At 39.5% G+C, this 15,454-nt stretch overlaps 1 protein-coding gene across 1 annotated transcript; it reads left to right on the plus strand.

The window, feature by feature from the left end:
- Nucleotides 1–6,305: 6,305 nt before the first annotated feature.
- LOC119746411 (complement C1q subcomponent subunit B-like) lies at nt 6,306–14,716 on the plus strand. Its single transcript, XM_038223330.1, has 3 exons — nt 6,306–6,497; nt 13,329–13,396; nt 13,789–14,716. The coding sequence occupies exon 3, from the start codon at nt 13,789–13,791 to the stop codon at nt 14,614–14,616; it is 828 nt and encodes a 275-aa protein (XP_038079258.1). The 5' UTR covers nt 6,306–6,497; nt 13,329–13,396; the 3' UTR covers nt 14,617–14,716.
- The last annotated feature ends 738 nt before the right edge of the window (nt 14,717–15,454 follow it).

The raw sequence follows: 15,454 nt of genomic DNA on the forward strand, positions 1-15,454 counted from the left end.
GTTGCGTTTTGCAGATTAATGGGAGATGGGTGAGAATGAAAGGGAGAGCATTGGTGAGAGAGGCTGAATAGGGTGAAAGCTGTACGATTTCCTCACACGCTCATCTTACAAACGCCGGGTATGTTAGGGCCAGGGTCATCGGCACGTACATGGGGGAGGTGGGTGTGTGCAGGGGCGGATCCAGGAATTTTCGCCCGAGGGAGGGGTTCATCGGCAAAACAAATCTGAAATGCAGACAGTTTTTTTCTCCGGACACATGGCCGCAAAAGGCGGGCATTATTATTGTTACCAGTAAAACATGTTCTTCCGCAATTTTTGAATATCCGTTGGCAGATTTATTTCAGTAAAAATAGCTTTGCTGTACGCTCCCATCGTGGTAAACCATGGACCCGGATGCAAATTTTCTTTTCCTAAACTACACCCACATACATGGTTGTTTAGCGCCCTCTACGATACTTTTATGATACGTACGCAGGTATATAATTATATTTTCCCCCACATTTTGGCGAGCAGTGCGATAGCTCAGTCGATAGGGGTTGTGATTTTGAATTGCGAGGTTGCAGGTTCGATTCACCGTTGTTTTGTCCCCAATTTGTTTTTTTTTTTCTAACCTTAGGCTTCAGGGGATATTTTGTTAAAGGGAAATAAAGTCCGAATTTCATTACGTTCGAATTCATTTCTTTTTTGTCTAATTTATATTTTCTTCTCACGTTGTTAGAAAAGTAAATTCCAAAACGCCATAGCGTACACCCATTATGTGAATGACGTTTGGGAAAAACAAAATCACGCCCATGCAGGATGGTAAAAGATGCACACCGGTAAATAGGCTTAAACCCATCCGCCAAGTGCATGAAAGACAGTTAAACCCTCAAAATATTCTATTAGAGAATTCTGAGAGCCATAAAATTGGGGATTTGAAGAGATAAGGCAATGAACCATCTGGCCCGGACTTGGGGCTTCCAATTCTGAGCATTTTGGATGCAATTGGCCTCGAAAGTGGCGCTATTGTGTCATGTCGTGTTGTGGAGGGATCGTTTTTGAAGATGGCTACTGTTTCACTTATGGAAAAAAATAGGGGTCGCCTTCTTTGGGTGAGAATATCTCGAAAAGTCAATGGTCAACCCACAAAAAAATGAAAATAAAATAAAAGATGACATGTTGATTACCTTTTTTTCTGTGCAGCTATACCCGTGGGAGTTCTGAGTATTTTTACAAGAATTTTGAAGTATGGGCATTTAACACTGGTGTCTATGGGAATTTTAATACAGGGCTGCACCCCATGACCTGTCAATCAACTCCCAAAGACATAAGTGATAACTACACGTACTTCCCGATTTTTTTGTTAGTAATACTTATGACTGTAGATCTCCAACGCATGGTGTTTGAAATGTTAATTGAATACATGAAGTATTTCTTGAGTTGTTGCCCCCAAAACGAGTTAATACTATATTTCAAAATTAGAATTTCGTCCAGTGATTTGTCATGATGACTGCGTAACATTATGATATTTAATTTTATGGGGAAACTGTCAAACAATGAAATAATAATACATGTTTGACCGAAACAAATATAGTATCTTAAACGCGAAAAAATACAAACCGAATGAAAACAGAAAGTCAACGTCCAAGAAATATGACACACGCAATAACCAGAGCCTACCATAGTTCAGTCGGAAAAGGGGGGTATCGTGCACCCTCGGAAATCAATTTCTAATCAACGTGTCTAGGTCAGAAAAAATGCGTAGAAAACGATTTGCTATGTTAAAAAATTCAAAAAATGTCCCACGTATTGTTTTTATGCAAATTAGTGCCGCCATTACCGAAAAATCTATTTTTAATTATATCTCAGCCAATATTGCTGATAACTGAACGAACTAGGTGTCTAAACCCATGTTTTCAAGGTCAGAGATCACAATAAAACTATTCTGGAAGTGACCACATGTGTCTGTGGCATAGGAATATGCAAATTAGTGCCGCAAATACCGGAAAGTCATGTTTTTGGCATATCTCGGCCAATATAGCACATAACTACACCAGTAAGGTGTCTAAACCCATGTTTTGAGGGTCAAGTATAATTAGAAGACCATTCACGAAGTAACAATGTGTGTCTTTGGCATGAAAATATGTAAATTATAAAGTGTCGGTTTATCCGATATTTGATTTTTAGCCAATATATCGGCCAATATTTCACATAACTACACAAATAAGGTGTCTAAACCCATGTTTTGAGGGTCAGGTATCATTAGAAGACCATTCACGAAGTAACTATGCGTGTCCTTGGCAGGTAAATATGTAAATTCAAAAGTGTCGATTTATCGTAAATTTGATTTTTAGCCAATATCTCGGCCAATATTGCAGCTAATGTTGACAGAAGGGTTTTTGATAAGCAATAATGATCAAAGTTTATTTTAAGCCATCATATTTAAAATAAACTGTACTATTGGCTGAAATTGAATATAATATTGGCTAAAAATCAATTTTTTGATAAACCGGCAAATTAGAATTTACATATTTTCATGCCAAAGACACACATAGTTACTTCGTAAATGGTCTTCTAATGATACCTGACCCTCAAAACATGGGTTTAGACACCTTATTGGTGTAGTTATGTGCAATATTGGCCGAGATATTGGCTAAAAATCAAATATCTGATAAACCGACACTTAATATTTTACATATTTTCATGCCAAAGACACACATAGTTACTTCGTGAATGGTCTTCTAATGATACTTGACCATCAAAACATGGGTTTAGACACCTTACTGGTGTAGTTATGTTCTATATTGGCCGAGATATGCCAAAAACATGATGTTCCGGTATTAGCGGCACTAATTTGCATATTCCTATGCCACAGACACATGTGGTGACTTCCAAAATAGTTTTATTGTGATCTCTGACCTTGAAAACATGGGTTTAGACACCTAGTTCGTTCAGTTATCTGCAATATTGGCTGAGATATAATTAAAAATAGATTTTTCGGTAATGGCGGCACTAATTTGCATAAAAACAATACGTGGGACATTTTTTGAATTTTTTAACATAGCAAATCGTTTTCTACGCATTTTTTCTGACCTAGACACGTTGATTAGAAATTGATTTCCGAGGGTGCACGATACCCCCCTTTTCCGACTAAACTACCAGGCCCAGATGTTTTAAGTTGTAAGTTCGGCCAGTAATCGGTCTTGATGTATTACTCTTGAGGAGATTCTATTTCGCGAGAAACCGTCAAACAACTAATGAAAGTTCAATTGCGAAAAAGGGCGCGCTAAATAAAACTAGTGTTAAGTTTCCATCAATAGAGGGGGCGCCTCATAAATAGTGGTCTCCACAAAGCGAGCAACTGCCAAGCCCCCATTGGCAAAAACCATAAGCCTAAAAACATTATCTGCAATTGTGTGTTTGCTGGTGGTGTCCCCCCAAGCTGGTAATGTGGCCCCTCCACCTCCCCCATGCCCGGAGCTGGCAATGGTGCTGTTCGTCAGACACTCCGGTTGAGACTGATTCCCGATAAATTTCTCTCATCCAAACTTCATTTAAGAAACAAAAAGCCTTGTTCCCCGTGTCATATGAAAATCAGACTCCTGTGAAAACTGATAAGTTCACTTTTACCCTAGTATTAGTTGAAAATGTCTTACTTTGGTAAACGCATTTACCAAATTGAATTCAATGTACAAGTTACCTAGATTGCACACTTGTTATGCGGGTAGTGAAGATACCCTGAAATATTTTTGTTTTATATATTTTCGCTAATCCCAACCGGGTGCGAAAACGCTTGCCCGTGTTGAAGTGCATTTGAAAGAAAGTTTTGCATTTTTGAATGAGCGAGGGTGAAACATTTGACTACAATTTGAATGAAGACTTTGCTGCTTTAGACCTTACATAATTATGTCGTGAATTGCGAAGGGCGCGGTTACAACGTGGTCGTGCCGCTGGCACGTAAAGGCGCCTATGGCTGCCGACCACATCGACCCATATATGACCATGGAGCACAGCCTGAGATCGAAAGTGTTTGATTTTTCCGGAGGGAGGAAAACCGGAGGCCTGGAGAAAAACCCTCGTGGCACAGGAGAGAACCAACGCGCAACTGTACTCACACGCGATCCGCAGCCAGGATTCAAACCGTGGTCACCTTGGTGAGAGGCGAGCGCTTTACGCACAAACCACCAACGCCACCCAAAATGCTAGTATAATGTAGTCAGGAAAAATAATGAAGGGAAAATGAAAGGCATCCCCACGGCTTTCGTTTCTGTAACGGCCAGCTTGCCGGGTATTGGGCCTTTTGACCTGCCCCCTTCCCCTCCACTCTCCGCCTAACACAGTGGACGCACATGGACAATTTGGTTGTGTATCCGCCGTGAAGGGGCAGGGTGTTTAGGCCGTTTGGGTCTGAAGGTTGTAAAACATTAATTAGGGGGTTGCGTCCGCAGATTGATGGTAGATGGGTGAGATGGGGGGGGGGGGGGCAAAGCCTTGGTGAGAGAGGCTGGATAGGGTGAAAGTTGAACCCACATCAGATTACGGGCAGGTATGATAGGGGCAGGGTCGTTGCAAAGTGCAGCGGTGAGGTCTGAATTCGATTTAGTAAACATGGTCTGCGCATTGAACAGGCGGCCATCTCCTCAGGCTAGACGGCGTACTACGGACGTCCTGTCCTCTTTGCTCCTGGTTATAGCTGTCCTAACACCCCCACGTGATTTTTAAATATCCGATGGCAGATGTATTTCAGTAAAAATATTATTGCTGTACGTTCCCATCGTGGTCAAACTCATGGTCCCGGCCGGGTGTTGAGATAGATACGATGCGTCACTTCAAACTCAGTAGCGTAAAGAGGCGGAGAGCTAAAGAGGTCGTGCCTCACCACTCAGCCTGCCTGGGATTCGGGGGAGGCGCTTAACTCTTTTGAATGCTTCTTCCAGGAAATGAGGAGTCTTAATTAAGGTCCTTTTAATAAACCACGCCAATGAGTAATACTTCGCGGCGTGATATCTCTCGAAAATACTAGGTTTGAAAACGACACACCCGAGATAGGTAAAAGAATAGGTACTGTTTGGAATTGTGGGCAGTATTGTTCCGCTAGAAATCAGGTACAGGGGCACACTTAGTGATTATTTTTGACTTTCGGTAGAATATGGGCCACCGTCTTTTCAAATTCTCTCAGTATGTATTCTCATAGGCCGTCCTATTTTAGCGGGGAAAACTGTTGGTTGTCATAAGCAGATAATTGATGAGTAAATTACTAAAAACAGTGGCACTCGATAGGTAATAACCAACAAAAAACAAATGTCACGACACGGCTGTTAATGTGTAAAAATAGATTTACTCTTCCTCTTCCTGTTGACGAAACTATTAATAGAAAGGGGAACAACAGCACTCTAGCATAAAAAAGCACCCCTTTCTCCACTTCAGCATATTGGTTAGGAATTCGTCGTTGGCTGCCCAGGGTGGTTAAGAGGGGGAAGGGATGGTGGGGCAGGGGTTCAATATGGGAATTCGTGCTTGGCTTGGAGATCAGGCTATTGAATGCTAGTGTTTTCTAAGAAAAGAAGTTTGTTGCACATGGTAGGATCCAAACATTTGGGGTAAATTTGGGATTAGGTTTGATTAGGCGAGGGTCAAGATAGGGGTTGGCCTAATTATGTGTTTGGTTTTTGGTATAGGTTGGGTTCAATAAGCGGAGGTGGGAGGGCCTCAATTAGGGGGGAGGGGGTCTGCAGGTGCAAGGTCGATTGCATGCCGAGAAGTTGCCGAGCCGAGCGCACGTTTAACTTGTGGATGGGGATAGATGAATGGTTATAATTAAGTTGCCTTTGGGAACGGCTGGGTTCTGCAAAATAAGTATACTTCACCCTAAGAGGGCGGCAACTGTACATGGACTGGATATTATGCACACAATAAATTAAAGTTCTTATTACCTTTCTTTTCAAGCTAGATTATTAAGCCTTCGTTTTTCAATCAAAAATGTAGACTGCATAACCTGACTACAAAATACTAGCCACCAAATGCGTGGCTCCATTAAATTGCACGAAGCGCAAAACAAACACTGATTGAATCACGTATGGCCGATGTACGTCATTATTCTATCCACCAATCAGAGTAAGTCACCCAACAAGTCGGTGACCACAATTGAGTGGTCTGTGATTGACAGGTGCCAATCACAATCCACGTGTTTGACTGTGTCACCGACATCCATACAATCATTCCACCAATTAGATGCGTCTATTTGAGTGTCGGTGATACAAGCTTCGGGTTTCAAGTGTGGCAATGTAACATTAGCATCATTTCCCTCTCATCAATATGAAGCGAGTCAGTGATGTGTGATTGGCAGCGCGCAGGGGCCTATCACAAACCGGGCATGCAAGTTCCTCAGTCACTGCTCGGGAAATCAACGTCAATATTTAAGGCACAACTTGCCGGCTCACTCCTCACAACGACCACAGCTCATGTTCACGTTCAGATGACAACCCGAGAGAACTGTTTGCAAGATCAAGAATTGCAGGGTGAGTGTTTGAAACAAGCTTTTGCGATAATTCTGCCAACTTTGGGATTGATCTTTTTGATATAAGATATTGACACAAAAATGTGCTTATAGCCAAAACAGTGCGCTATAAATATTTCCGACCATGATGATCCCGTTTCCATACGGTTACTCGATAACTTATCGATAGGTGCTTGAATAATCACCAGATAATATAATGTATAGCTGAATTAGTTCTTAGTCCAAACAGTTGATGCAGATTCATACCAATATTTTGTGACTTATCGATATTGGTGCTTGAATGTATAACCAGGTATTATGTTGTATAGACTATAGCTGAACTAGCTCGTAGTCTAAACAGTTGATGCGGATTCAGATCAACATTTTGTGAGGGCAAGTTTCCAGGCAATACCAACTAAGAACAACAGTCACGGTTGTGTTTGTTCGGGATAAGGAATTCCTGTCAGACAATATTTCTGCTACTACTTATTTGCATATGGTGCACTCTCGACGCACAGTAATTGGCCAAATGCTGAATAGTTAAAAACAACACTATAAATTCATGGACATTTTATAGTTTTTATTACCATTCAGTTTCGCCAGCTTTCCAGTGAAACCTGGCTGTAGGTTTTTCAAGAGTGTATTACATCAAGTTTCTTATTGTTATTGAAGTTCACGCATTTACACAATTTTTCAGATGATAAATTAAAACCCTTTTTGTGTTCAAAGAAATCATCTTGCGAAAGCTCGACACTTGACCCATAATATCAATATGATCAATCACCCCCTTTATTTTCTCGCTAGTTTTCCCTGTTTATTGTATCAAACATAAAATCCCGATGCGATGCGCTCCCTTTTTTTCCGGAAATCAATCTTACTAATACAGGATAAAAGGTTATGCGGAAGTTGGCCCAGGAAGAACGTATAGGGGAGATCGAGACATCTCAAACATCCTGTTCCATGTTGTGTTATTGAACATTGGGATAATCTCAATACCTTTTGCGAAATGTGTTTTTAAAGTTTGTCATTTCGCTAGTTCACAGTGCGCCATTCCGGTTTGATCACTTCATGGGTGCAGGCCAGCAAATCAGTCCGAAATTACCTACGCCGGCCAAATCACGATTTGCATGTTCTCAAATTCTTCAGTATAAAAGCATTTTGAAGGCCGTGAACTTGATGATTTGTAAAAAAGAAGGTCTGAAGCCGTGCAGAGGACTGCGAGCTCGTATTTCTGTGAAATGTGGATAATGATTCGGCCCTAATGGCTCTATTTTGCAATGGAGCGTAAGCGTCCATTTTCAAAATAGCGATTGGCGTCAGGCCTGCTTTTAGGGGTGATCTTCTTTAATCACCTAAATGATTGAACCCCCAGAAAATTGAACAGAAAATGAAAGATGATGAAATAAGCTTTAATTTGATGTACGTCTTGAACAGCCCTCAGAGAGTTGTGAATATTTTTTCCTGAATTTCTGAAGTGGGGACATAACAATTTGAACATTGGGTCTATTAAAATGTATTTACTGGTCTGCAAAAAAAAAAAAAAAAAAAAAAAAGTGACACTGGTCAGAAAAGGACTTTAGGGAGTAAATACGAATGGATGGGGTCATGATCACACACATTTATTCAAGTTTAAATTGCTTTATCTGGCTGTATACATTGGGGCGGTGTCCCCCCGGACAAGCAAAAAAAAAAAAAGGGATAAAAAGAAAAAGAGGAGCGAAATCATATTGTTGTTAATTTAATTTGTTGGGGTGCAAAATTCCCTGCCAAACCTCGAAAACATTCTGGCGACGCCCATGGCTGGATACATTTGTAGAAATCATGCCAAGAGTTGAGGTCTGCTGTGCTGTCTGATATTAAAGTTTAAAGCACCAGCTTTCCGATGAATTCAGTGTACATGAACACTGTCAATTTAGATTTTGCATCTTTCCTTAAGAAATAGCAGATTCCTCGTCATATTTTCAACGGGTTCTTTAAATTGGTTAATGACGAAACACACACGACTTTTTCTTTCTTTCATATTTTTGTACGTACAATCAGTTTCGCAAAACCAACAAAAAAGTAAGAGAATTAAAAGGAAACTAGAGGTTCGCGTTTGTTGTTACAAACGCAGAGTGGTCGGGCAGGCAATTGAAACACTGCCGAGTTAAGTTATGAATATGTTGATTCATTTCATTTATTAATTTCACAGGTAAAAATTCAAGTACAGACAATAAGAACAGTAAAGAAAACAAAAACATGCACATACAGTTAGGAGAGAGAACAGAAAAGAGAGAAAAAAAAGTAGCACCCCTGATGGATTTTAAAAAAGTAAACTAAATTACTATCGAGTTAATCTCCTGATGCCAGTTAATCTCCTGATGCCAATGTAAGAATGTTGATGTTGATGTAAGAACAAAGCATCACAAAATTAAATTCTGACCATCACAATAAATTATTTTGTTTAAAGGGAAAATACAACATTTGCAAACATCAAAAAATAAAACTACCAAATCATTTTGAAATACCTTGCTGGACTGTTAGTGAATGACAGTGTAAAGCATCCTGTAAAATCATGGCACCTGGTATACTGTCATTTTCAAGAAAAGTGGTATTTTGTATCAATTTCCAACGCTGATCGGCCGATCAGCGTTGGAAAAAAACTGGCTTTTTTTTCAAATACTGGCCCCAGTTGACCATCGCACTTGTTTGCAATCGATTACACACCTATGAACGGGTACAAGCCAGCTAGACTGGTTCCCTGACCTTACAATTCCCCAATATATGTAAACTGCTCTGTTTCTTCTTAAATGGAGTCAGGGAACCAGACTACAGGAAAATGATTGTTTTCTTGGTTTTTATAGCATTTTCGAACCCAAAACCTCAAAAAAGTCAGTGTAACTATAATTGCTATATATTTCCAACCCCCCAATTCCATCTATTTCTGAAAATTACAGCAAAAGCAAATGATGTATATTCTCTTTAAAAATGCATCTTTAATGGTGTGATAAATTCCATAAACATTTTATGTACACATACGAGTTATTTCTGGCTTGATGACGTCATTATTAAAAATCGGGAAGTGAATACTGATTTAGTTCGGAGTGGATAAATGTTTATTGTAAAGTTAGATAACGTATGGAAATATGGAAAATGTAATTGTATGCATTTATACCATCTAACTTCCGGTTTCATGACGTCCCTAGTATTTGGAAGAAAAAGGTTAACATTGTTATGGATATCGTTATTTGGGCTACGAAGATATACGACATGGATCAAATGATAGAATATGATTGTTTTCATCTTCCGGTCTGATGACATCATGAATTTGAAACCTTGCCAAGTCATCTGTGGTTAATCAAAGAATATCAAGGAGCGATTTGGTAAAATTAGAACCGATGGTCTTCAGATTAAAGAAAACAAACACTATTTTATATGCCGCTAGGGGGCGCCCTTTCGGATGATGACGTCATCACACTGTTTTTTGTGACTTGCATTTCTCACTTAACACTTGCATGATTTATGTCTGTAGTAAAATGCCGCTTTTGAATTGTATCCAGTTTTTATTGCACTTCCGGTAACACAGGAAGTAAAGGTCAAGCAGGTTTGTGTCCGGGAACAGGAAATGTTACTCACGGCATAGTCTACAACCTCACGAAAAAAAGGAACACGATAATCTATTTAGTTCAAAAGATATAGCGTAAATTATTTTGTCACAATTTGCCCTTAAATCGCTTGTAATTTGATACCCGATGACGTCATGCTGACGTAACAAAATGTATAGCATCTTCGTAACATGGTACAAGTTCACACAAGGTTTTGTGATTGTAACGTGAACCGTTCGGAAGAAATTTTGCTTTGTTTTTATTTCAGGTTAACGTCTTCATTTTGAATTCATCTAACTTTGACCCCTTCCGGTAGACCCGGAAGTAAAGGTCAAGCGAGTTTACGTACATGACACAAAATGTTGAGCAATTAATGGTCTATCTCATTACAGAATACAAACATCATTGATTATTTAGTTCAAGAGTTTTAAGTGAAAGTAATTGGTCACTTTTCCACCTAAAATCACTTGTAATTTGACACCTGATGACGTAATCATGACGTCAGAGTAACATGCACCACTTCAGATGAGGGTCGATATATATTGAAAGTTACAAGTTCATACCATATATCGTTTAAGAGAAAACCGGCGGAGAAGTATTGTCCGGAAAAAGAAAGAAAGAAAAAAAGAAAGAACTAGAGCTTCGCGTTTGTTGTTACAAACGCAGAGTGGTCGGGCAGGCAATTTGTTCATGAAACACTGCCGAGTTAAGTTATGAATATGTTTATGTAACAACAAAGGATCACAAAACTAAATCCTTTCCATCACAGTAAATCATTTTGTTGAAAATGTATCTTTAACGTTGTGCTAAATTTCCTGAAACATTTTATGTACTCATACGAGTTATTTCTGGCTTGATGACGTCATTATTGAAAAAAAACGGGAAGTGAATACTGATTTAGTTCGGACTGGATAAATGTTTATTGTGAAGTTAAATAACGTATGCAAATAAGGAAAATATAACTGTATGTATTTATAACACCTAACTTCCGGTTTCATGACGTCACTAGTATTTGGAAGCAAAAGGTTAACATTGATTGTTATGGTATCGTTGTTTGGGCTACGAAGATATACGACATGGATCACATGATATAATTCAATTTAAAATATGATCATTTTCAAATTCTCATCGACGTAACTTCCGGTTTGATGACGTCATGAAATTGAAACCTTGCTAAGTTATCTGTGGTTAATCAAAGAATTTCAAGGGGCGATTTGGTAAAATACGAACCGATGCTCTTCAGATTAAAGAAAACAAACACAATTTTATGTGCCGCTAGGGGCCGCCCTTTCGGATTATGACGTCATCACACTGTTTCTTGTGACTTGCATTACTCACTAAACACTTGTATAATATATATGTCTGTAGTAAAATGCTTCCGCTTTTGCATTATATTCAGTTTTCATTGCACTTCCGGTAACACCGGAAGTAAAGGTCAAGCGGTTTTGTGTCCGTGAACAAGAAAAGTTTCTCACGGCATAGTCTACAAAATGTATAACATTTTATTAACATGGTACTAGTTCACACAAGTTTTTTTGTGATTGTACCGTAAACCGTTCGGAAGAAATTTTGCTTTGTTTTTATTTCAGGCTAACGTCTTCATTTTGAATTCACCTAACTTTGACCTTCCGGTAGACCCGGAAATAAAGGTCAAGCGAGTTTACGTACACGACAACAAATTTAAAGCAATTATTGGTCTATCTCAATGCACAATACAAACATCATTGATTATTTAGTTCAAGAGTTATAGGTGAAAGTAATTGGTCACTTTTCCACCCAAAATCACTTGTAATTTGACACCCGATGACGTATCATGACGTCAGAGTAATCTGTACCACTTAGGATGAGGGTCGATATATATTGAAAGTTCCAAGTTCCTATCATAAACTGTTTATGAGAAAACCCGCGGAAACGTGTTGTACGGGAAAAAAGAAAGAAAGAAAGATTAATCGTAACAGATCCAAAGAGTGGTCAGGTTGTGCCCGACCACTCAATAAAAGAGAGACATGCATGCAAACTAAAATAGATTGAAGATTGCATTAACCGTCTAATCGTGTTGGCAAAAAGAAAAGAAAGTTGATTCATTTAAAGTATCTTTTTCATTTTCTTTTTATTTCCATAGAGTGATTACAACAATTAAAAAACTGGTTAATATGGTCTAAATATGAAAAAAAAGTATATTTTTGCGCAATAGGCATAATTTTGAACGAGTGCTTAAAATTTCATTCTTTCTATCATCTAGCCACTTAACAATTGTTAAGTTCTGATATGCATGTGTCATGTTTCCTTCCCTGACAATTAAAAAAAAAAATAGTACATTCCTTCATAAAACTTTATCAAAAGTCATGTCATTTTATCCTTTGTTTCAACACTGCCACATAATATCTTCAAGGGCGGATCCAGAGAGTTTATTGCCGGGCGAAGTTTGTGCCGAGAGAAAGGGTGAGGGTGGGAGGGCTCTCTCAATTGAAATTTGGCTTTGTTGATAATTTTTCGGTCACTGCCGGGGGAGGGCGCCCCCTCCGCACCCCTAGAGCCGCCACTGATCTGGCTAAACTGCCGAATTTTATTAAACATGTATGACTTTTGTGAACGTAAGCATGAAGTTGAATTCCCGCGCTGGACTGAAATCCAAAGCAAAATACATTCAATGCAAATACGTCAATTGCCTACTTTTTTTACGCGTATAGTGGAGATACCCTTAAATAATTTGATCGTTCGCTAAATTCAACTGGGTTTGAAAATGCTTGCGCGTTTGTATGCGAATTTTGAAAGAAAGTGTTCACACATTGAATGAGCAAGGTGTGAAATTGGACGGGAAAAACATATTTAAATGAAGAATATGCTGTTTTTAAAACTCACAATGTTATGCTTTCAAAAACGTTTCTATGACTTACTAGTGGCTCAAAAATACACAGATTATTTTTTTTGTATAATAAATTTGAATAAATTGCATAATTAATTTGAATAAAGGCTCTAACAAAAGCGTTTGAATACATTTAATGTTGATTTCAGGGAGCATTCAGGTTCCACAGAAAAATATCACAAAGCGTCATTAAAACATGTTGCTTTTTCTGGGAGTATTCGGTCACGAAAATGCAAATAATCTTTGACCATTGTTTTTATAAGTGAATACTTGTTCTTGGTTTCGAATGATTATTGATCAAAGTGAAAAAAACCTCAAAATTGTATTAAAATCGATGAATAGAGTATTTCTTTCTTTACACAAGCATAAACGTAACCGGTTTTCTTTGTTTACTATTTTTCAGCCTACAGTGAACTCCTTTTGATCTCTTCTTTGACCTGATCTTCAAGTCTTCAAGAGCGAACCATCGAGGTCAGTGAGGTGATGTTTATTAATTGATTCTGTCATGACAGTGGAAAGGGCGCACCGTCCCCATAAAAAACCTAATATAAGTCGGTCTCATTTCCTAACTTATATCTGCGGGCAAAATAATGACAAGCCCAATAATGTGGATTGCCCGCAGTTGCCGTGGAAACCGATTAAAAACCTTTTCATATAATGTTATAGCCCCTTGCCCCCGGAAAGGCCACTGTCATCACGCCGAACACATTCTCTGAATAATGATTCCTCAAAAATTATTATGAAGTCACACGTGTCTCTAAGACAAACTCTTCAGTGTATGTAACATCATTACGCCTATTTTTTATTGCTTATTGATTTTCTTTTTAGTTTTACATATAGGCCCTGTATTGTTTTCTTTACAGATGAAGATCTGCGTGGCCACCATTCTGTCAATCGCACTCCTTCTGGGTAACTCTGTCAAGCTCCGAGCTTCCGTTACTGGGCCGGTTCCCTCGGACGGTGATGGTCCTGCGTCTCAGGTGTGTCAGCAGTGCTGCCAGGGATTTGCTGCAATACCTGGCATACCAGGTCTGCCTGGACCAGGAGGACCGATGGGGCCGTACGGCCAGCCGGGGTCAAAGGGCGATGCAGGTCAGCAAGGTGAGATTGGCCCTATTGGGCCTATGGGTGAGCGGGGAGCTCCTGGGAACACTGGGTCTAAAGGTAATGATGGGCTTGGTCTGCCCGGCAAGATAGGTCCGAGAGGCCCAACGGGTCTTGTTGGAGCAGCCGGTCAGGCTGGTGTCAAAGGTCAGAAGGGTGAGCCAGGGGAGACACCAGACGACTCCAACCAGCAGGTGGCCTTCACCGTGGTGAGGACGAGCCCCTCGGATACCTCTACGAGTCACGACACCCGTTTGCCCTTCCAGCAGACCGAGACCCTTCTGCCGGGTACAAGCTTCGATCTCGAGACCGGCACGTTCACATGTAGTGTGCCGGGCGCCTACGCATTTACGTTCTCTGTTCTGAAGTATAGCAACAGCGGTAGCCTTGACATCCATCTTGTTAAAAATAACTACCATGTGATCACTACCCATGGTAACTCAAATCAACGTGGTCAATTGTCTGGTAGCGCGGTGCTGGTTCTGCAACGAGCAGACACGGTGTATCTTACCATGTACGGTAGGGAGCGTAGTGATTCCACCTATCACTACACCTCATTTAGTGGCTTCCTCCTTTTCTCCGAATAAATAAATAATTAACTTAATGAAATTAAATCACAATGCATAAATATACAGGAGCAGTGCTGCTCTTGTTTTGTTTCGCTTTCCATTTTGCCAAAACAGTAACCAATGCATTACAAAAAAAATGTTCAATGTCATGATAATAAGAAAGAGAATTGATTCTTAATACAAAGCATTTTACATTCAAGTATCAAAACTGCATGAAAACAGTTAATTAAAAAGAAGTCAAATATATGACTTTTGAAAAAGAAGGTTTTAGGTGCGATTGAAAACGCTTCAAATTCGTATTTTTTTGCTCAAATAACGTGGAAGTCTGCACGGTCACCGTATGCCTTGCCAGGCTTAGGACGAACTTTAGGAAGGTTAAACTGAACTCCATCACAGCCTTTGGTGCGAATGTTAAACGCATGAACTGATGTTTACTCTGTGAAGTACCGTAGCGCTGCCTCACCATGGCGGATAAGTTTGAAAAGTACCGAAGAATTCATTCCGCACCGTAACCAAGAGCCAACGTAGTTCCTGAAGTACGGGCGTACGACACTTCATTCTGCATATATGTCTGGTAATCGTATGAAAAAAAACATAAAACGTTACAATAGTCTGTCTGGGAAGTAACAAATGCATGTATTAAACAAAATATTGTTTTTGTTTTTGTTTTCATTTGCATTTGGCACACCGTATACAGCCAGAGATTAAATGAAGTCTGGTGATATCATTTATTTATCCTCGGAAACTTGTTTTCTTGCAAAAACAAGGGTTTCAAATTGCGCCACAGTGAACCAAGAACTGTCAACTTTTGTTAACACTTTATTTTGTATCCCATGTTATACATGTGTCACATCGG

This window comes from Patiria miniata, unplaced genomic scaffold (genome assembly GCF_015706575.1).
Source record: "Patiria miniata isolate m_02_andy unplaced genomic scaffold, ASM1570657v1 HiC_scaffold_7, whole genome shotgun sequence".
Taxonomy (NCBI): Eukaryota; Metazoa; Echinodermata; class Asteroidea; order Valvatida; family Asterinidae; genus Patiria; species Patiria miniata.